Below are 21,847 nucleotides of genomic sequence, written 5' to 3'. Positions count from 1 at the left end.
TATACTATGACTTTTTTCATGACTTTTTCGACATGCTATACTATGACTTTTTTATTGACTTTTTTCGACATGCTATACTATGACTTTTTTCATTACTTTTTTCAACATGCTATGACTTTTTTCATTACTTTTTTGATATACTATACTATGGCTTTGTTTGACATACTATACTACGACTTTTTCGACATGCTATACTATGACTTTTTTCAACACAATATACTATGACGTTTTTGGACATGCTATACTATGACTTTTTTCAACACAATATACTATGACTTTTTTGGACATGCTATACTATGACTTTTTTTGACATACTATACTATGACCTTTTTCATGACTTAATAATATAACCTTTTTAGAATTACTTTACTATGACTTTTTTCATGACTTTTTCCGACATGCTGTACTATCACTTTTTTCAATACACTATACTATGACTTTTTCGACATACTATACTATCACTTTTTTCATGACTTTTTCGACATACTATACTATCACTTTTTTCATGACTTTTTCCGACTGCTATACTATGACTTTTTTCAACACACTATACTATGACTTTTTTCATGACTTTTTTTGACATGCTATACTATTACTTTTTTCAATACACTATACTATGACTTTTTTGACACACTAATTCTATGACTTTTTTCATGACTTTTTTGACACAATATACTATGACTTTTTTTCATGATTTTTTCTACACACTATACTATGACTTTTTTCAACACATTATAGTATGACTTTTTTCGACAAACTATACTATGACTTTTTTCTACATACTCTACTATGACTTTTGTCAACACACTATACTATGACTTTTTTCGACAAACTATACTATGACTTTTTTCGACATACTATACTATGACTTTTTTTATGACTTTTTTTGACTTACTATACTATGACTTTTTTCATGACTTTTTTCAACATGCTATGACTTTTTTCATGACTTTTTGACATACTATACTATGGCTTTTTTTGACATACTATACTACGACTTTTTTGACATGCTATACTATGACGTTTTTCAACACAATATACTATGACTTTTTTGGACATGCTATACTATGACTTTTTTTGACATACTATACTATGACTTTTTTCATGACTTAATAATATAACTTTTTTCGAATTACTTTACTATGACTTTTTTCATGACTTTTTCCGACATGATGTACTATCACTTTTTTCAATACACTATACTATGACTTTTTCGACATACTATACTATCACTTTTTTCATGACTTTTTTGACATACTATACTATCACTTTTTTCATGACTTTTTTGACATACTATACTATCACTTTTTTCATGACTTTTTCCGACATGCTAAACTATGACTTTTTTCAACACACTATACTATGACTTTTTATGACACAATATACTATGACTTTTCTATGACTTTTTCTACATACTATACTATGACTTTTTTCATGATTTTTTCCGACATGCTATACTATGACTTTTTTCGACAAACTATACTATGACTTTTTCGACATGCTATACTATGACTTTTTTAGACATACTATACTATGACTTTTTTCAACACACTATACTATAACTTTTTTCGACAAACTATACTATGACTTTTTTCGACATGCTATACTATAACTTTTTTCATGACTTTTTTGACATGCTATACTATGACTTTTTTTGACATACTATACTATGACCTTTTTCATGACTTAATAATATAACCTTTTTTGAATTACTTTACTATGACTTTTTTCATGACTTTTTCCGACATGCTGTACTATCACTTTTTTCAATACACTATACTATGACTTTTTCGACATACTATACTATCAGTTTTTTCATGACTTTTTCCGACTGCTATACTATGACTTTTTTCAACACACTATACTGACTTTTTTCATGACTTTTTTTGACATGCTATACTATTACTTTTTTCAATACACTATACTATGACTTTTTTGACACACTAATTCTATGACTTTTTTCATGACTTTTTTGACACAATATACTATGACTTTTTTTCATGATTTTTTCTACACACTATACTATGACTTTTTCAACACATTATAGTATGACTTTTTTCGACAAACTATACTATGACTTTTTTCAACACACTATACTATGACTTTTTTCGACAAACTATACTATGACTTTTTTCAACACACTATACTATGACTTTTTTCGACAAACTATACTATGACTTTTTTCGACATACTATACTATGACTTTTTTCATGACTTTTTTTGACTTACTATACTATGACTTTTTTCATGACTTTTTTCAACATGCTATGACTTTTTTCATGACTTTTTGACATACTATACTATGGCTTTTTTTGACATACTATACTACGACTTTTTTTATGACTTTTTTGACTTACTATACTATGACTTTTTTCATGACTTTTTTCAACATGCTATTACTTTTTTCATGACTTTTTGACATACTATACTATGGCTTTTTTTGACATACTATACTACGACTTTTTTGACATGCTATACTATGACGTTTTTCAACACAATATACTATGACTTTTTTGGACATGCTATATTATGACTTTTTTTGACATACTATACTATGACTTTTTTCATGACTTAATAATATAACTTTTTTCGAATTACTTTACTATGACTTTTTTCATGACTTTTTCCGACATGATGTACTATCACTTTTTTCAATACACTATACTATGACTTTTTCGACATACTATACTATCACTTTTTTCATGACTTTTTTGACATACTATACTATCACTTTTTTCATGACTTTTTTGACATACGATACTATCTCTTTTTTCATGACTTTTTCCGACATGCTAAACTATGACTTTTTTCAACACACTATACTATGACTTTTTATGACACAATATACTATGACTTTTGTATGACTTTTTCTACATACTATACTATGACTTTTTTCATGATTTTTTCCGACATGCTATACTATGACTTTTTTCGACAAACTATACTATGACTTTTTTCGACATGCTATACTATGACTTTTTTAGACATACTATACTATGACTTTTTTCAACACACTATACTATAACTTTTTTCGACAAACTATACTATGACTTTTTTCGACATGCTATACTATAACTTTTTTCATGACTTTTTTGACATGCTATACTATGACTTTTTTTGACATACTATACTATGACCTTTTTCATGACTTAATAATATAACCTTTTTTGAATTACTTTACTATGACTTTTTTCATGACTTTTTCCGACATGCTGTACTATCACTTTTTTCAATACACTATACTATGACTTTTTCGACATACTATACTATCAGTTTTTTCATGACTTTTTCCGACTGCTATACTATGACTTTTTTCAACACACTATACTATGACTTTTTTCATGACTTTTTTTGACATGCTATACTATTACTTTTTTCAATACACTATACTATGACTTTTTTGACACACTAATTCTATGACTTTTTTCATGACTTTTTTGACACAATATACTATGACTTTTTTTCATGATTTTTTCTACACACTATACTATGACTTTTTTCAACACATTATAGTATGACTTTTTTCGACAAACTATACTATGACTTTTTTCAACACACTATACTATGACTTTTTTCGACAAACTATACTATGACTTTTTTCAACACACTATACTATGACTTTTTTCGACAAACTATACTATGACTTTTTTCGACATACTATACTATGACTTTTTTCATGACTTTTTTTGACTTACTATACTATGACTTTTTTCATGACTTTTTTCAACATGCTATGACTTTTTTCATGACTTTTTGACATACTATACTATGGCTTTTTTTGACATACTATACTACGACTTTTTTGACATGCTATACTATGACGTTTTTCAACACAATATACTATGACTTTTTTGGACATGCTATACTATGACTTTTTTTGACATACGTCAACTATGACTTTTTTCATGACTTAATAATATAACTTTTTTCGAATTACTTTACTATGACTTTTTTCATGACTTTTTCCGACATGCTGTACTATCACTTTTTTCAATACACTATACTATGACTTTTTCGACATACTATACTATCACTTTTTTCATGACTTTTTCGACATACTATACTATCACTTTTTTCATGACTTTTTCGACATACTATACTATCACTTTTTTCATGACTTTTTCCGACATGCTAAACTATGACTTTTTTCAACACACTATACTATGACTTTTTATGACACAATATACTATGACTTTTGTATGACTTTTTCTACATACTATACTATGACTTTTTTCATGATTTTTTCCGACATGCTATACTATGACTTTTTTCGACAAACTATACTATGACTTTTTTCGACATGCTATACTATGACTTTTTTAGACATACTATACTATGACTTTTTTCAACACACTATACTATGACTTTTTTCGACAAACTATACTATGACTTTTTTCAACACACTATAGTATGACTTTTTTCGACAAACTATACTATGACTTTTTTCGACATGCTATACTATAACTTTTTTCATGACTTTTTTGACATGCTATACTATGACTTTTTTCATGACTTTTTTGACATACTATACTCTGACTTTTTCATGACTTTCGGCATGCTATACTATGACCTTTTTCGACATGCTATACTATGACTTTTTTCATGACTTTTTGACATGCTATACTATAACTTTTTTCATGACTTTTTTGACATGCTATACTATGACTTTTTTCATGACTTTTTTGACATACTATACTCTGACTTTTTCATGACTTTCGGCATGCTATACTATGACCTTTTTCGACATGCTATACTATGACTTTTTTCATGACTTTTTGACATGCTATACTATGAATTTTTTCATGACTTTTTTCGACATGCTATATGCTATGACTTTTTTTGACTTACTATACTATGACTTTTTTTGACATACTATACTATGACTTTTTTCATGACTTTTTTCAACACACTATACTATGACTTTTTTCGACAAACTATACTATGACTTTTTTTGACTTACTATACTATGACTTTTTTTTGACATACTATACTATGACTTTTTTCATGACTTTTTCCGACATGCTATACTATGACTTTTTTCAACACACTATACTATGACTTTTTTCGACAAACTATACTATGACTTTTTTCGACATGCTATACTATGACTTTTTTCATGACTTTTTTGACATGCTATACTATGACTTTTTTCATGACTTTTTTGACATACTATACTCTGACTTTTTTCATGACTTTTTCGACATGCTATACTATACTATGACTTTTTCGACATACTATAGTATGACTTTTTCATGACTTTTGCCATGCTATACTATGACCTTTTTCGACATGCTATACTATGACTTTTTTCATGACTTTTTGACATGCTATACTATGACTTTTTTCGACATGCTATATACTATGACTTTTTTCATGACTTTTTTGACATGCTATACTATGACTTTTTTCAACACACTATACTATGACTTTTTTTGACTTACTATACTATGACCTTTTTCATGACTTTTTTCGACATGCTATACTATGACTGTATGTGACTGTATGTATTTTGTATAATTTCAGGTGCTGTCTGTGTATATTTTTATCGATCGTGTTGCTGCAGGAAAATATAAAACATTAGGTTTCATGTTTTTTCCCCCACAATACAGCTTAAAAAGTGTTGCTGTACCGGCTCCTGTTAGTAGCTCAGCAGCACTCCTTTAAAGCATCAAAAGAATGTACTTATCTCTACTGCACTGCAGCCCTTCATACATTTCCTGAGGGAATTGGAAAAGGGTATTGATAAAAGTAGGAACATGAAAGGCTTTTTTCCAGGACTGTGTGCCGATGCTGGGGTTGATTGTCATTTCTGAGGCTTGGAAACATTGCTTTGGTTTAAGCTGCCGGTGGATGGTGTGCCATTTAGGCGTCTCTCATGACTGACTGACCATGTTCTTTTTTTTTGCAATTACTCTGGAGGCACGACTTATCTACCAGTGAACCTGTGAGCTCAACTGCCAGTCATCATCAAAATTTGAAGCCAAAGACTCTCAGCAAATAAAGTAAACAACTTAAATATTTATTAACCGAATAATTTTTTTCACAGCAAACTCTTATCACGACACAGTCTTCAAGTAAAATGACACTTAACCCTTTGAGTACAATTAGGTTGGCCACTCTGATCTGCAGAAGAAACAATGAACAGACCTGGAGGATTCCTCCGCCGTGGTCCTCTATCAAAAACATGAACAAGCACATCAGGATCGAGAAGGTCCAAAACCGCTTCTTTTAAAAAGTCAGACATTAAAGGAGAAACACAATGGCTTGCAGTTTTTTTTAGTAGGAACTGAATCAAGAACAACATTTTCATTTTCAACATTAGATTTTTTTCTTTTTTTTTATACATGTGTACATGGTTCTATTTTGTCTTGTTCTCATGATGAGATTTTACAGTTCAGTTCATAAAGACGTGTGTTGGAAAAAGAAATGTGGGAAATGGAAGTCTGTCCAGGCTTCTCGTCTCTTTGCAAAGATGCCGGGGACAGACGCTGGTCTACGCTTATTCTGATTTCAAAAATCTGCTTCAGCTTTTAGTGATGGACACTGACCAGAGATCTGTACATACACACGGGCTAGTCAAATCCATAATGTTGTCCTAAAACAGTGAAAAGACATTAAACTATGACCGATACTAAAAGGGTTAAGGCAAGAATAGAAAAATAAAGAAATAGTAAAAACAATAGAAATGTTGCTTCTCTGTCATACTCGACTTGCAACGCTCAGATCCTAAGAAGCTGTGACAGTGAGAATTATTCACATAGTCTTACTCTCTTTACAGAACCCTTCACTTTACACAGTATTTACAGCAAAACAGAACCTATCCCACAAAAGCAAAGTAGTCCACTGAAATTAACACGTTATTTATGAACACAATGATAATTAAAAAACTGTATAATTTTATCATATCGTCAGTATGTAAAAACAGTTACACACAGACTTGCAAATAGTGTTTTACAGTCATTATATTTCCATATCAAATCAATCAACAGAGCAATCTGAAAACCTTGTTTTCAGTGATCGTTTGTACAAATGTCTGCTTTCGATTGCTGTGTTAAAACTTTGATGGGTACAGATACCATTTACATCACTTGTTTTTCTTTTGTGTGTGTACTCTGTGCACAGTTGACAATTTCAGTTTTACAGGAGGCATTGTGATAATGGAGGTGAGTACATGGAGAAATGCTCAAGTGAGACACACACAGCTGTGTGGCAACAAAGACGACACAAGGACATTGTGACTGAGAAGTCCGAGCGGCAGCACACTCGCTGCAGGCCACTGTCCCCTTTCAGAGGTTAAACAACCAGCATCACCTTTCCCAAAAGTTTGTGAAAGGCCCCCCATGTTTTAGAGTCCAAACAACGCACTGTGTGCATGAAAGGATAGAAAAACATCTTTGAAACACGACCAGAAACAAGATCTAGTTTGACATTAAATGACGGAAGGTCAGCAGGAGGGAGATGGCAGAGACATTTACTTTCAACTCCAAAGACCAAGGTTTTCCTTGAAGCTGGTTCCAATTCCCCAAAAAAAAGCAGCAACATGTTTACTTTTTAGCTAGTGCAGACTAGAGCCCTTTATTTAGAGTGTTTGGCCAACTAGGTAATCGAATGTTCTGAGCTATCCCGTTATGCGATTTGTTCCGAGGTGGTCACGTGTTTCGTGGACACTTCGTGGACTCCTCAAAAAATTATTTAAAAAATGACATAAATCTCTGAAGAAATGCCCAACTGCTGCGCGTTTGGCTGCAATGAAAGACAGGGAAGCGGCAAAAGATTTCACAAGTCCCCCCGTGAACCAAAAAGGTGAAAAGTATGGGAGCTGTTCATTATTCTGTGAGGTAAATGTCAATTTCTCTCTTTAATATGATAACAAATTACATAGGCCAGATATAGTAATACCATTGTTAATGTGTACCATGCTGTCAAAAATGTTCTAACACTGCTTAAGAAAATTTATGAAGTTTGAAGTTAGCACATCAGCGTTAGCTTAGCCTGCTAAGTAAATATTATGACTGCCTTCGGAGTTTCCACGTTGTCAACATAAGACCTGTGGCGTTAGTGCACCTTTTGTACCATCATTTTATTGAATGAAATATTAAGCTTTGCTCCTCTGAGATGGGTGGGGTTTTGTTACGTTACACACAAAGCTAACTGGCTATAGTTAGCCTGTACGTATGCTAGCGGACATTAGAATGGTAAACACTGCTCAGAGACTTATTAGGCGACTGGTCACTCACTACATGGGCCTTTTTTAGAGGCCCATTTACGATATAGAAGGTAAATATACACTGGAATATTTCCGTAAGGGCCTTGATACGTTGATAATAACATGTATATGCCTGTTTATGCGATTTATTTCAAGATAGCATATTCGCCCCATAGGATTACACTGTAGAGTCATCTGACGTTGGTATCCAATATGGCGCCCATGATTTGAGTTGGCCACACTCTCTAAATAAAGGGCTCTAGTGCAAACAACAAACACGCACCTGATCTCAGATGAGGTTATTCCATTTGATAATCCTCTACTGGAGGGAATGATCATGATATTGAACAAAAACATGCATGAAGTGACTCTACAGACGTGTCCACTGCCTCCCTCATTTCCAGCCGTCTTATTCCTGGAGTACTCTGATTGGATACTGTTCATCTCCTGTCTCAGACTGCGTCAAAGGTACTTTACATGCACATCTAGTATTTGGCTATGATAAAGTAGAGATGCTGTAGAAAGTGCGATGGTTCTAGACTGGGTAAACCCAGCCCGATCTGCCAGCGATTTGATTTCGCCCTGCAGCTCAGGCTGGAAACCTGTACGTTTATCTATCCTGCTTCCGTTACAAATTTGCGGGAACCAATCATAAACTGGCTTATCCACCTGGCGCGCTATTGGCGGGTTTAGCACAATGACGATAGGGAAGCGAAGGCAAGCAGCTTTTTGTTTACATTCAACATGGCGGCCACCGAAGCGCAGCAACTCGTTGATGCTGCTGTTGCTGCTGTTTTAAAAGATTTCAAAGGCAAGTTTTCTCTGAAAACGGAACAGAAACATGCCCTGGAACAATTCCTACAAAAGAAGGATATGTTTGCCTTACTACCGACTGGCTTTTGCTCTGCCTCGCTCTGCAAAGTACGTCACCCGGATCATTGGTCTGATTGGTTGAAGGACTATCCAATTGCGTACAGAGTCATTTGAACTATGCCCATTGATCACGCCTCTTGTGCAGTAGAAAATACAGAGCAGACTCCCCAGACTAATGTTCAATCTTAAAAGATTGAGCTTGGTCTGGTGATAGCCAGACTAGGATGGCTCACGACAAAGTCAAGATGAGTTTCGGATACACGCGAGTTGCGCACAAGCCTGGATCCCAAGCCTACTCGAGGGTTTTTGTCAAAATGTCAAAATCTCAGTCAAAGACGTGTAGTCTGCACTAAGCTTTCCAGTATCAACCCTGACTTTGATGTAGAATAACAGTATCTTATAGGGCTCCAGCTGATTCACTTCACATAAAAAAGGAACTTTTAAGAAACCAAATGAAATAATTTGTTTTCAACGTGAAGGATTATCTCAATCTGTGGAAGTCTGTTTTTCATTCTGAGAGAGCAAAAGGATTCTCCTGAAAGAGGAAAAGGAGTCTGATATCTGCAACTATGCTGACGGTGCACAAAGAAACCAGAGAGGAAGAAAAAAAAGTGTAGAGAGGACCTTGACCCTTGGTTCTAGCTTTGAAAAGAAACAGTTATCCTTCTACTGAAATCATTTTACAAATGTTTATTCAATAACTATTTCCCCTAACCAAAAGGTGCACCTGTCATGTCAGATTTCTGCTGTTATCGGGTAATAGTTTCATGTCTGGAGCATATTTCATGGCCACAACAGGTAGTTTGCATTTCAAAGTCTGCGCTCATTTCACAAAGTTATGAGACAGTGTTTGAAATCCCCCTGGTTTTCTCTGGGAAAAGAAACAGACAGTAATGGACAAATAGGGTGATAACAACAACACTTGAGGGAAACGTTAGCACTCTCGAGACAAGCTTGAGGATAATTTAGAGAGGTGTGAAGGAAAGGACAGGGCGTGGGACCACAGCGAAACTATAGCGGGAAATGCACCACACTCTCCTACCTTAATAAGTCTGACTGTGAACAGACTCAATGCTTGGTGACCTCCTGGCATACTCAAATCCAGGCCTGTGTGACATGGCTTTAATTATCTCCACTCTCTCTCTCTTTTTATGCCTCTCTGCCACTCTCTGTGTGCGCCGTATGCTTCAGAGCTGAGGAGCCCTGGGAGACGCCAGAGAAGTCCCACCCACCACAAACTCTGTCGATTACATCAACAGCTATTGCTCATGCACACTGTCTATGTTTTTAGGTGTTTTTGCCTGTGGTTTTACTGTCCACAATGTTTTTTGTTTGATGGTTTGTCTATGTTTGTCCATGCAGCAACTTGCCCTTGTCCAACACTAATTTCTCCCAAGGGAGACAAATAAAGAAACGTTGAGAGACTTGACTCAAGGTTCTTGTTTTGGCCTGCAGAAATCTGTCGTGCACCATCAAACTGCTTTCGCTACTTTCATATGCTTTTGATATCGTGACTTGTTATAACTAGCTATCTGGCACTCAACCACATCAGAGAGGAGACATTGTGGCTGAGGGAAAGTGTTGGGAGAAAGAAGTGTTAATGGCTCAGCTGGACATACAACAAATGCCAACAAAAGCCTGGATCCTCTGAGGGATGTGGCTCATTAAGGTAGGTTATTAAAGGAACTGAAGACTGAAGGATGGGGTATGCTTGAAATAAACTACGGCCATCCTCCGTTCAGAACAGGTCTGCCATCTTAGAGAGGGGCGAGACGCAATGGACTGTACAAATGGGGATAACGGCGCAAACCTTCAGACAACCAAACTTGAGAGAGAGGAAACCCTGCATGCTTTCTCTTTTCCACACAGCTGGCCAATCATTGCTTGAAGTGAAGTGGGAGTGCTTGTCGGATTGTCTCTTCCAGAAAGTTACAAAAATTGTCATATGCAGCCGCCCCTTCTTTAATGTTGAGACACTGTTTGATGTTGCGACAAGCACTTTGTTCAAAGCATGCCGACACGTCGAGACTGCACCTCCTTTTCCAAGTGGCATCATCTAGCCTCACAGAGACCAAAACTAACGGTGCGTTCAGGCGCTGCTTGTCAAAAATCAGGCCTTCCGCAACACTTGTAGAATTGAGAACAACTTAATTTTGAAAGCAAAGCATTTCAGCCTATGGCCCCGACTTTGGTAAAGGCCATAGGTTGAAACGCATCAGTCAGAACACTTACTTTTGGGTCAATAATTTCACCACCAAGATGTCAACAAAAAGTTTAAATATGTGTGAAAAACTAGTATGATAATATCCAAGGTTACAAATAAGTTGTCCATTAGACAACTGACTGGGGCACAATGGGACACTGAGGGCTGCAATGAAATCATTTTCTGTGTCCTCCAAATTCGGGAATTTCATAGTAACATTTGGAGGATTCTTTAAAACGGAACAGGCCTTATGACATATTAGACATGTCAAGACAAATGGACATTGCAGGATCCAGTCCCTGAAGTGGTAGAAGCAGACAGCTGTTGGCTATAGATACAGGAATGCGGTTGATGTGTTGCTGTAAAACATTTATATAGCATGTAAAGAAAAGTTATGCACCCTTGATTTGTTTGCATGTTCAGCCACAGAACCATGAACATGTAAATGAACAGAAATAACTAGAAGTTAAGATTAAGTTAGAATGTCCTTCTTTCCCACATTAGCTTTGCTTGGCTTTACTGTTTTTTGCATCGGTCAGAGAATGTAGTACACAGAAAAAAATATTAAAGATAAAATATTGTATATGTGTATAGCGAGAACCTTTGAGATGTCAAAGGTTCGTGTGAGGTATTTCTCACGGGAGAAAGTAGAAGATATTTTCTGAGATAACACCAAAAAGTCACTCCCGTGAGAGAAGTTGCAACTGAGTTGAAAACTGAACCTACACCATCCGACTTAAAGGTATTATTGTTACTTTCCAAAGTTATTTCTACATCAAACTATCTCCTGCTTTACAGAACATCACATAAAATGAGGGTGCATTACTTTTGGTTACCACAATTATAAATGTTTTATGACACTCTTCCTAGGTGACCAAGCAATAGTGAGTCTCCATTTTGCAACATAGACAGCTGGAGCACCTCAACACCTGTCCAGCTGCTAATCCTTTTCTAAATGACAACACTCAGCTGCTTGTCTCTGTCTTGAGGTTTGTGATGTTTAAACAGGTTTCCTCAAGACATTCAGTGAAATGGAAACAACACAAAGACACGTACACAACACAGTGACTGTGGTGAGAGCAACTACGGCTTCACACACTCACGCTCTAACTGTTGGTCGAGTTGCGGCATTAAAAGCACAGCCTCAACACCCCAGTCTGTCCAGTGCATGTTTGTATTTTCTGTGCACACTCTGGCATGCACATGTGTGTGCGTGAGTCTGTTTCATGAATCCAAAGGGAGAGTCATCAGATGGAGGAGGGGGTGTGGCAGTCCCGCAGTGAGAGGAGGAGGACTGGAGGAGGAGAGCTTTAGTTGTTCTGAAGGCAGTCGAGATCCACCGAGCAGCAAACATTTCCATTCTGAGCGGCGCAGCATGAAAAGACAGGAAAGAACAGAGGGTATTAAATATACTGTAGTGTATTTTAATATGCTGTACATGTTGCATTTAATAACACGGTACAGAGCCTGTCTGGCCATAGTGAGTCAAAATATAGAGACTTATTACAGACGGAACTTGACATGACATCTACAATATCATTTAAGGTTCAGCACAGTCCAAGCAGTGACCGATTTGAGAAATTGAGCAGCAATGTGTCTTTCCACAGACAAGATCCCAGTTATTTTGGATAATCAAAAGACCTTACTGTCACAGTGACACACTTTTATTTGGAACTACTTTCTACTAAGAAATAGTCCCTATGAATAGGGTTTCAGAGGCCAATATCTTAAAAAAAAAAAAAAAAAACTCATCTGCATGGCTTGATACCCTTAAAGCTATAGTGCGTAGTTTCTGTCTCCCCCATTAGGAATTCTAAGTAACAACAACAACACTGTTGTTGCATACACATGACACAAGCCTTCCGTGATCACACAGTTGTTAGTAGCCAAGGAGGACACGGAGGTTAAAAAAAAACGTGATGGACTTTTCAGAAGAGGTAATTATTTTCACTTGAGTTTCTGCGCGTGATAGTCCGCGGACGACACCATTTTCTAAACATTGCCATACTGAGAAATACAGAGAGAGTTCTTTGTGGAGCTGATAGTCTTAATTAGCTTTGTAGCAGTTCATTTGGCAATGGCTTGAATTGTTGTTGTTGTTTGGCTGAACTGACCCTTTGAGGCAAGGAGGATAGATAACTGACCGAGGTAATGGGGCCTGTGCCCTCTGACCATGGGGGGGCCTCAGCTTTGACTGGAAGCGAGGTCCCCTGCTGATCAGAGGGAACAGTGATGCAGCACATGGTTAGCAGAGTGACTTCTAAGTGAAGTAGCTATAACTACTTGCTGTGACCACAGTGTGAGTTAGAACACCAGCTGCTGTGGCTGCCTATGACCTGTATGTTTTGTTAAGCCAAAAGAATTTTGCAAAAGTATAGAAAGTTTACTGATTCAGTTCATGTAACCACTACACACAAATTTAATTTAATATAAATTCTGATTGCTGGAGATGATCTGAGTTATGGTGACATGTTCCTGACACAGTGATCTGCATATTTTGTTCTTTTAAGATTAAATGTACCTTACATCATCTGTGACAATCAGATTTGTTTTATTCATTTTGGAAGACAGCCCCGCAGTTGCATATCCTCCATCACACATTAGATAAATTCACTGTGACACAGCTTCCACCTCAAAGAATTTTCTTGAGTACCATTAGCCTATAATGCATAGCATTAACATCATGAAGGAACGGAGGAATTAACATTGATATGAACATGAACTGAATCAAGCTTCTGTAACTGCACGCAATTTTTATATCCCAAACTTCATGTGCAATGATTTGGTTGCAGGGATGGAGAAACAGCAGATGAGGTAAAAGCACTATTGCACCTCAAAAACAGGCAAACTGAGTATGAATTATTTCTGAGGGTATCATGTTAAATTCGTAATTATTTTGTGAATTTGTGGTTGAGCACTGAATTGTCCACACCAGTCTTGAATCAAACATGGATGCAGCACAGTAAAGCAAACCTTTGTTGTTGTTGTTGTAGCTTTGGCCTACCTTACACTTGCAGGTGGTACATGGTGAGTTGGGCATATGCCATGTGTCTCCGCTGAGGCGGACGGCGCCTGCGGGGTCCTGACACGTCTGCCGGATGTCATATGACAGGTTGTCAGCCAGGCAGGGGTCTGTGACGCAGCGCGGGCAGCACTCACCCTCCGCCACCGCTGTGTACTCGCACATCGACACGGGGCAAACCAGAGGCCAGCAATCCACCTCCCCCTCCTGAGTGAGGAAAAAAAAAAAATAAGGTGACACAAATGTTACTGTGTGTGTTGTCTTGTGTGCGAATCCGCTGATCTGGCAACTTCAGTTACTGCTCACACGCTGATTTGTTGCCACATCTCTAATTAGAGATGTTATAATTATCTGAGCCTTCCGCTCACACTTACACACACAGCTGAGCAGGGCCAGGCACTGAACAAAACCTTGCTCTGAGACTGCACTTCAAGTTGATGAGGAGATTGTTTTTTTTCCGATGCCATCCCTTTTACTTATAACAACCATGTTTCCAGCTTCCGTGTGAATGTGTATATCTGTGTGTGTGTTTCAGTGTACGCACCATGCAGCGACACTGCTGGCAGCCGTACATCCAGGACGCTCCGCTGCGGTAGAGTGTGCGTCCGCTCTGGTCCAGACACTGGCTGCTGGGCCTGTTGTCACAGCCGGGACAGCAGAACAGATCCTCGTCTGGGTCTCCGCAGTCACAGGGTCTCCTCCTGCAGTACGTCTGGCCGTCCTGCACAACAGATGTCACAGCGTCAGAGGTTGTGATAGTAGCCCTGACATATTGTATGAAGCTGCCTTTAAAGAAATAGTGCCGAAAAAAAACTTTAACTCCAATGCAAATGTAGCCTCATATCCGCGGCTCTAAAGTACTGTTCCCGTTTATCGATATTGAGTAGGTGGGTCTACCCTGCGTTAAACAGCTGCTGAAACTGAAAGGCATCACCAGTTTGGTTACAGACTTTAAGGCCGGTTACACACTGGATGTGTCGCGCGAGCGTGTCAGCTGCGTGGTGTGTCTGTTAATATTTTGGCTCCTATGTTAACAGGTTAGAGCTTACACACTGCCTGCGTGACATGCACGTCTCAGGCACGGCTCGAGCCGCGCAGAAAACGCATGCATGCTAGAAATAGGACCGACGCCTATTTTTCACGTGACATGCAAGCGTGTTGGAAGCGTTTCCAGGCAAAATGGAATAGGAAAAGATGTTTATATGTCATTTTGACACTAATACATATTAATAAATGACATTTTGATGTTTGAAAGTATCTAGGTTTTGATATAAATGCAGATATAAATGTAATTTAAAAAAAAAATCGATTTTCTAATATTGCACCTGTCAATACAGAATGAAATATTCTGTAGCCTATTTTGCCGTCAATACTGACAATGTTGTCTTTGCTGTAATCAAATCAGTCATATTTCTGTTTAACATGGTATTTCATTTTATCAATGGGAAACATACATGTGTACAGACAAGGCTAGCAGCAGCAGCGTTGCGTCAGACACGTTTCTGGTGTGTAAAGACAGAAAAATCCACGCAGCCGCCACGCAGCTGACACGCAACAGAAACGCCGCGCTCACGTGATGCAGCCAGTGTGTAACCAGCCTTAGGCCAGCGTACTTATGTGGATATTAATGTGCTGAAGCAACTCTCAAATCTCCATTTTCTAACAGCAATTTACTAGAGCCGTGAATGAAGTGAGAATGAGTTAGAAGTTTGGTGTCTGGGCCAGAATGCAAAGTCTCATTTAGAGGAATTTGCCAGATCTGGGAGCCTCCCGAGCCGCCTGGCTAGCGTCCTTGGCTCTCCGTCTCTACCCAGCGGAAACTTTATGGTTTATTTTCCTCACCACAGCCAGCACTGTCTGGCCCAAGGACGACATTGTAAAGGAGATATAAAAATGTTACATAAAATGGCTGTTAGAAAATGTATGGGAGCCATAAAATCATTCCTCATACCATTAAAAGGGCAATGCAGAGCCAATGTTTTATCGATGCATATTGTCCTGCTACAATAACCGCTGAGTCCCAGGGTACCAGTACCAATGGCCTTGGTCTTTACAGTTATGGCCCTCGATTTTCTGGGAAATTACTGCCAATTGTACCATGCTGACAGGACGTATGAAGGCAAACTGTTTGTTTTAATGCCAGGAATAAGACCAGGCATTAATGCTTATGCTGCGCTCTTGTGCAAACCAAAACAACATAATTATAAAGCTTCTAAACTTGATAATGAATTTGACGACTGCCGATGACATTCTCTTAAATCAATAGGTATGACTTGTTTTCAACACAGTACTTAGATGAGGTATTCCTCTACAGCAGCGATTCCCAAAGTGTGGTGCGCGCACCCCTTGGGGTGCTTGAGGTGCCTCTAGGGGGTGTAATAGGGGGTGTAATAACTACACCAACACTTTTTAGTGGGATTTTTCATTATAAAAACCTGAAGTTGAAAACTTTGCTTTAGAAGTTTTAACTTAAAAACTTACATTTTAATAAATGAATGAATGTACCCAAAATGCACTTCAGTTCCTGCCAATCAGGCTGTCTTTACGTAACGTACATGTAGCGTAACTTTTACTAGCTTTAACGTTACCTATGTAGGCCAACTAGCCAGCCTACTAGCTGAAATGGTTTATTTACGCAAATATGCACAACTGGCTAAAATCAGGGAAACTGTCAGGTGGGACATCTAAAGTTACAAGTCATGAAAGAGGAGCGAGAAAGAGAGAGAATGAGGGATCGGAGGTGAGAAAAACGGAAGGATGCGTTGGGCCTGAAGGACCGGGACCAGAGAGCACAGGCAAATCAAGAGGACATATGGCATGGCAAGTAGGGAAAAGAGGCAACGAGAGTGGGCATCAGACTGGAAGAAAACAAAGGAAATATGATGAAACTCATTTGGGTCCGGGCTTCACTTGGACTGGCGATGCAGATTGCCGAAAGCCACAGTGTGTGGTGTGCAGTGGGGTTCTGGCTAACTGGCTGTATGAAGCCCTCCTATCTACGTCGCCACCTGAACACAAAGCATGCCATTGTAAGTCAAAAGCCCCTTACTTTAATTTGGCCAAAAAAAGAAAAGATCAAAAAGAGATTGGGGGTGCATCAACCTGGTCAGGATCTAGAAGAAGTCTTTGGGAACTGCTTTCTGAAGGTAATTTAATTTAATTTAATTTTTAGCATCTTTGTCACTTCTGTGGAACTCTAATTTTATAATTCAAATCAATTTCTTCTTTCATTTTCCTTCAAATAAAACTTTGGTGAAGGTTTCGTATAGAAGATCTTTCCTCCTTTGATGTCATCTGCTGGCCAGCTTACACAAACTCTTTCCTGCTCCGCCCACTCTCATCTTCCACTCATGTGCCACATCTTTTCCACTTGACCTGTCTGGCATCCCACAAATTTCAATCAAATCAAACCAATCAACCTTCCTCTGATGTTCAACAAACCAATCGAAAGTTCCATGTGCATTTACCCCAAGTCTGTACTTTCTGACCCTAATTACCTTCAGTTTCTCTCTCTTTCATCACAAACCACAATCACTTTCTGGCTGCCTCACAGTTACCATGCAGGCCAATGCTTTTCAGCCTTGGTCCCTGAAACCCAGATCACTGCCTGTTTACATTCAGTGAGCATCCCACGCCTGGCTCAAAAACCAGCAGGGCAGTGGATGGCATCCGATGTTAGCAGAGTGTTTTGTAAGCGTCACGTGTGACACATTTGTGTCTCTTTTCTCCACTTTGCGCTGAAACGATTTTTGCAGGAACAGCTCTTGTGTGTGAATGTGTGAAATTCCCTTGTGAATGTATGTAAATGCATATATATATATATATATATATATATATATATATATTTATTAACAAGTGACATATTTAACGCTGCATTTTTAACTAACTTAAAAACTAACTTGTAGCAAAGATAGTTTTTAAAATGCTACACATTTCCTCCTGCTGATATATACACTATTCAGGGAATACAGATACGAAATAAAGATAAGATAAAAATGTGCTAATATGCACAACAATATTCTTGTAAAACACAAAAAATGTCATTAAAACAACTCTAAACTATGAGGATATGTTGCTCGTTACATGGTCAATTTACAGTATAACCCCACAAGATAAAAAAAAAAAAACACATCCTTGTTTTCATCATTATTATAACTTATCTTTATGTATTATCCTCCTTACCTTGTCATTACTCATTACTAGCCATCCTCGTTACAAACCTCTCCTCACATGTCATGTCACAACACTAGCCAAACAACCTCCGACTTCAATATAAATCATTGCACTGTCCTAATGTCTGTATGTCCAATGTCCAATGTCTTTTTGTCATGTTATATTGCACCAATAAAATAAAAAGGATGATTCTTACACTGTTTAAAAAATATTCCTATTGTGTTATATAATAGTTTTTCTATATAAAAAAAATGTTTGTTCCTTGCAAATTTTAGATTGTGTTTTTTTTATAATGTGATAGTTACTGAGTGTGACTGTTAGTTTGATCTTTTGTTTATGGGAAATATACGTGTGTGTGTGTGTGTGTGTGTGTGTGTGTGTGTGTCTATGTGTGTTTTTGTGGGTGTACACATGCATGTGTATGTGGGTGTGGATAAGTGTATTGCATATTGATGTTATTTTACATATATACTTGTAATGGAATGTCTGTGATGTAATGGGTATGTATTGTGTGTCTAGTGTGGAACCCAGGAAGAGTAGCTGACTGCTACGGCATCAGCAAATGGGGATCCTTTTAATAAACAATAAACAATTTATGTGAAACGTCTTGGTGGTGAATTTTGGATTTTTATGAGCCGATAACACATCATTGGAACCACCGCCCCTCAGCTGTCATCCTAAATAACTCTCTGTGTCTGTTTTTGATTAATCTCACTCACTGAGCCTCACTATATATAATCAAATAAAAAAATAACAGATAAATAAGAACATGTACATCTCAGCACAATCTTCCAAAATTATTGTGATTCAAAAAAGAAATTGCAAGAGAAAACAAAGGGGAAAAGTAAAATTATTACTAAATTTGTTGTAAAAATCCAATACTGTTTACAGACTGACTTCCTGGTTCAACTTTGACCTACTCTGCTTACGTAGTTGTGCACAAACAGCTTTCCTGTGCAGTGAGGGATTATTACGGGTGCACTTACTTTTGGTTTTACCTCTAAGTAGAGTGTTTTAGATGATCTGTTTGAACTGATCGTTTTGTCTGATCGTCAGACACTTTGTAGTGATGCTGCTGTGTTCTCTCATCTTTCAGCTGTTACTTTGGTGAGTCCAGTGTTATCATAACCAATACATTATTGAAAAAAACTAGATGGAACAACCCCGCAATATCCTTCGAATACTTTGAAAACTGTATTAATTTGCTGAAATGAAAGCAAGAGAAGCAATCAGAAGGAAAATATTCCTGGGTGCTTCATATCATCTCTCAGCCCACCTCACCCCATTTCCATTTTCAGATAATTTTTTCTCTTCTTTGTTAAAGGTGCTCTAAGTGATGTCACGCGTTTTTTAGGCTACAACATTTTTTGTCACATACAGCAAACATCTCCTCATTATCCGCGAGCTGCCTGTCCCCTGAACACACTGTAAAAGAAACGCAGTCTCTGTAGACAGCCCAGGCTCCACAAACGGCACTACATAACAAAGTGTGTTCCAGCCAATAACTGACAAGTGGATTCGGGGGTTAGTATGCAGAAGGGAGGGGGAGGGGACGGGATGAGGAGGAGGGAGGGGTGAGCTAGCCTCCGTTTTGTTTGACAATACTTCGAACGTCAACAAGAAGTGACGTCACCCAACATCGCTTAGAGCACCTTTAATTTATCCAACTCATCCTGTCTCTCCTCAATTGTTAAGTCTTTGTCTTGTTCTGGTCTTTATTCTCTTTGTATGAACTAAATGCTAAATTTAATGTAAATACATGCCATAATTTAAACAAGTCTCCCAAAGAGAAACCGGTTTATCTCTGCCCTGTCAGACGCTGCTCTCCTGCTCTCTGCCTGCTGCGCTGTGGCCGTGTGTGTGTGTGTGTGTGTGTGTGTGTGTGTGTGTGTGTGACCGCTGGCGCTTGCGGAGTTTAACTCAGGTTCCCGTTAATCTTATGGTGTACACGTGTTGTGATATTTAAACAAATGACCTGTCAACAGGGAAATAAAAGCCTCCTATTTATGAGACCAGTCTGAGAGACCTCCAGCTTACAGTGGAGTCTTCGAGCGTGACTGGCCAAGCGACGAGCTAGCGGCCCCAACAGGCGCTTTATGGAGTTTCTCAAATAAATATCTTGCATATCATGTGTTGGTTCTTGCCTGTGTCAAAGCCCAAAAAAGAATAGACAGAAAGGACCGATCCTTTTCCACTTTTCTCTTTCGAGGTACTGGTTGGTCTTTGGATGATTGGTTTTTGGAGGATTGGTAAGTGATACTCCACCCAAAATCTGTCTTTTGAGTATCAAGCACACTTTGTAGATTTGAAAGGTGGCAGTTAAACATTTGTACTTTGCACCGTAGTAGAAAAAGAAAGATTATTAAAAAGAAAGATCATTGATCTACGTATATTAACAGCTTAAGAAGTCATAGAAGAAAGATAGAGTTTCAGATCATAGTTATTATAAGTGTAGTGATTTTTATGTGTGTGTTCATCTTCTGTACCTTGCAGGAGCATATAGCACAGCGGTCAAAGCTGGGTTTCCAGTCCTCTCCGTTGCGTCTGATTCCCTCTTCGTGTGGGCAGTCGCCGCCGCAGCCCGGACCAGACGTGCACACGCAGTCGTAGCCTCCCGGCAGGTTCACACACACACTGTCATTCCAGCAGGTGTGTGTCTGCAAACTGCACTCATCGTTGTCTGGAAGACAAAGAGTAAGCCATGGTCGGTGTACCTGCATCGGGTACGTTTTCATTCATGCTTGTACTGTAGTTTTTATGCAAGTTCTGACATTTGCTTTTGTATTCTATTTTATTAAATTATTCTCTCTTAGCATGAAATGGTTTAATCCATTTGGAAATCCAAAACATGTTTGCCTCTCAAAATCTTATTAAGTTGTGACATTCCAAGACCTTTCTTGGAGCCAAACACCCAAAACTTCTTAGCAAAAAAAAACATGTTTGTATCAAGCCTTCCATTAGAAAGGATAACTTACATATCAAAGGCTAAAAAGCATATATTTGAGAATATATGAAGGCCCTAAATATAAATAACTAAATGATGATGCATTAACAGATGATCTAGTGAATGACAAATTTCTGGGGACAATGTGGTTTAAATTTTGCATGTATTGCAATTCATATATTCGTCATTCAGAGCTGCAGTGTTAGACAAAGCACATGTATTACAATACAAGATGCACCCATTCCCAGCTCTGCACAGGGAAGTCATTACATTACTTACATTTACTTTTAATTAAAATTCTTCACATTACTATGCAGCCAGGCAGGTATCATGCTTAACATTTGTAATAATTTGTATTATACAAAAATATATATTGTAGCACTCAAGACATGCCTTCAAATGAATTGCATTCGGTTATTGTAGTGG

The 21,847-nt window shown here is 37.8% G+C and overlaps 1 protein-coding gene across 1 annotated transcript in view; it reads right to left on the bottom strand.

Moving 5' to 3' along the window:
- Positions 1–11,906: 11,906 nt before the first annotated feature.
- The window catches only part of LOC116067214 (protein kinase C-binding protein NELL1), a 319,826-nt gene continuing 309,885 nt past the window's right edge, over positions 11,907–21,847 (bottom strand). Inside the window, exons 17-20 of the mRNA XM_031323575.2 lie at positions 20,964–21,157; positions 14,849–15,025; positions 14,287–14,511; positions 11,907–12,643 (exon numbers count right to left, since the gene is read on the bottom strand). Of these exons, the coding sequence (XP_031179435.1) occupies positions 12,593–12,643; positions 14,287–14,511; positions 14,849–15,025; positions 20,964–21,157 (647 nt within the window). The 3' untranslated portion in view covers positions 11,907–12,592. The remainder of the gene's footprint in view (positions 12,644–14,286; positions 14,512–14,848; positions 15,026–20,963; positions 21,158–21,847) is intronic.

Source organism: Sander lucioperca, chromosome 3 (genome assembly GCF_008315115.2).
Source record: "Sander lucioperca isolate FBNREF2018 chromosome 3, SLUC_FBN_1.2, whole genome shotgun sequence".
Classification (NCBI taxonomy): domain Eukaryota; kingdom Metazoa; phylum Chordata; class Actinopteri; order Perciformes; family Percidae; genus Sander; species Sander lucioperca.
Note: the sequence above shows the minus strand (reverse complement) of the source record. Positions and strands in the feature narration are given on the sequence as shown.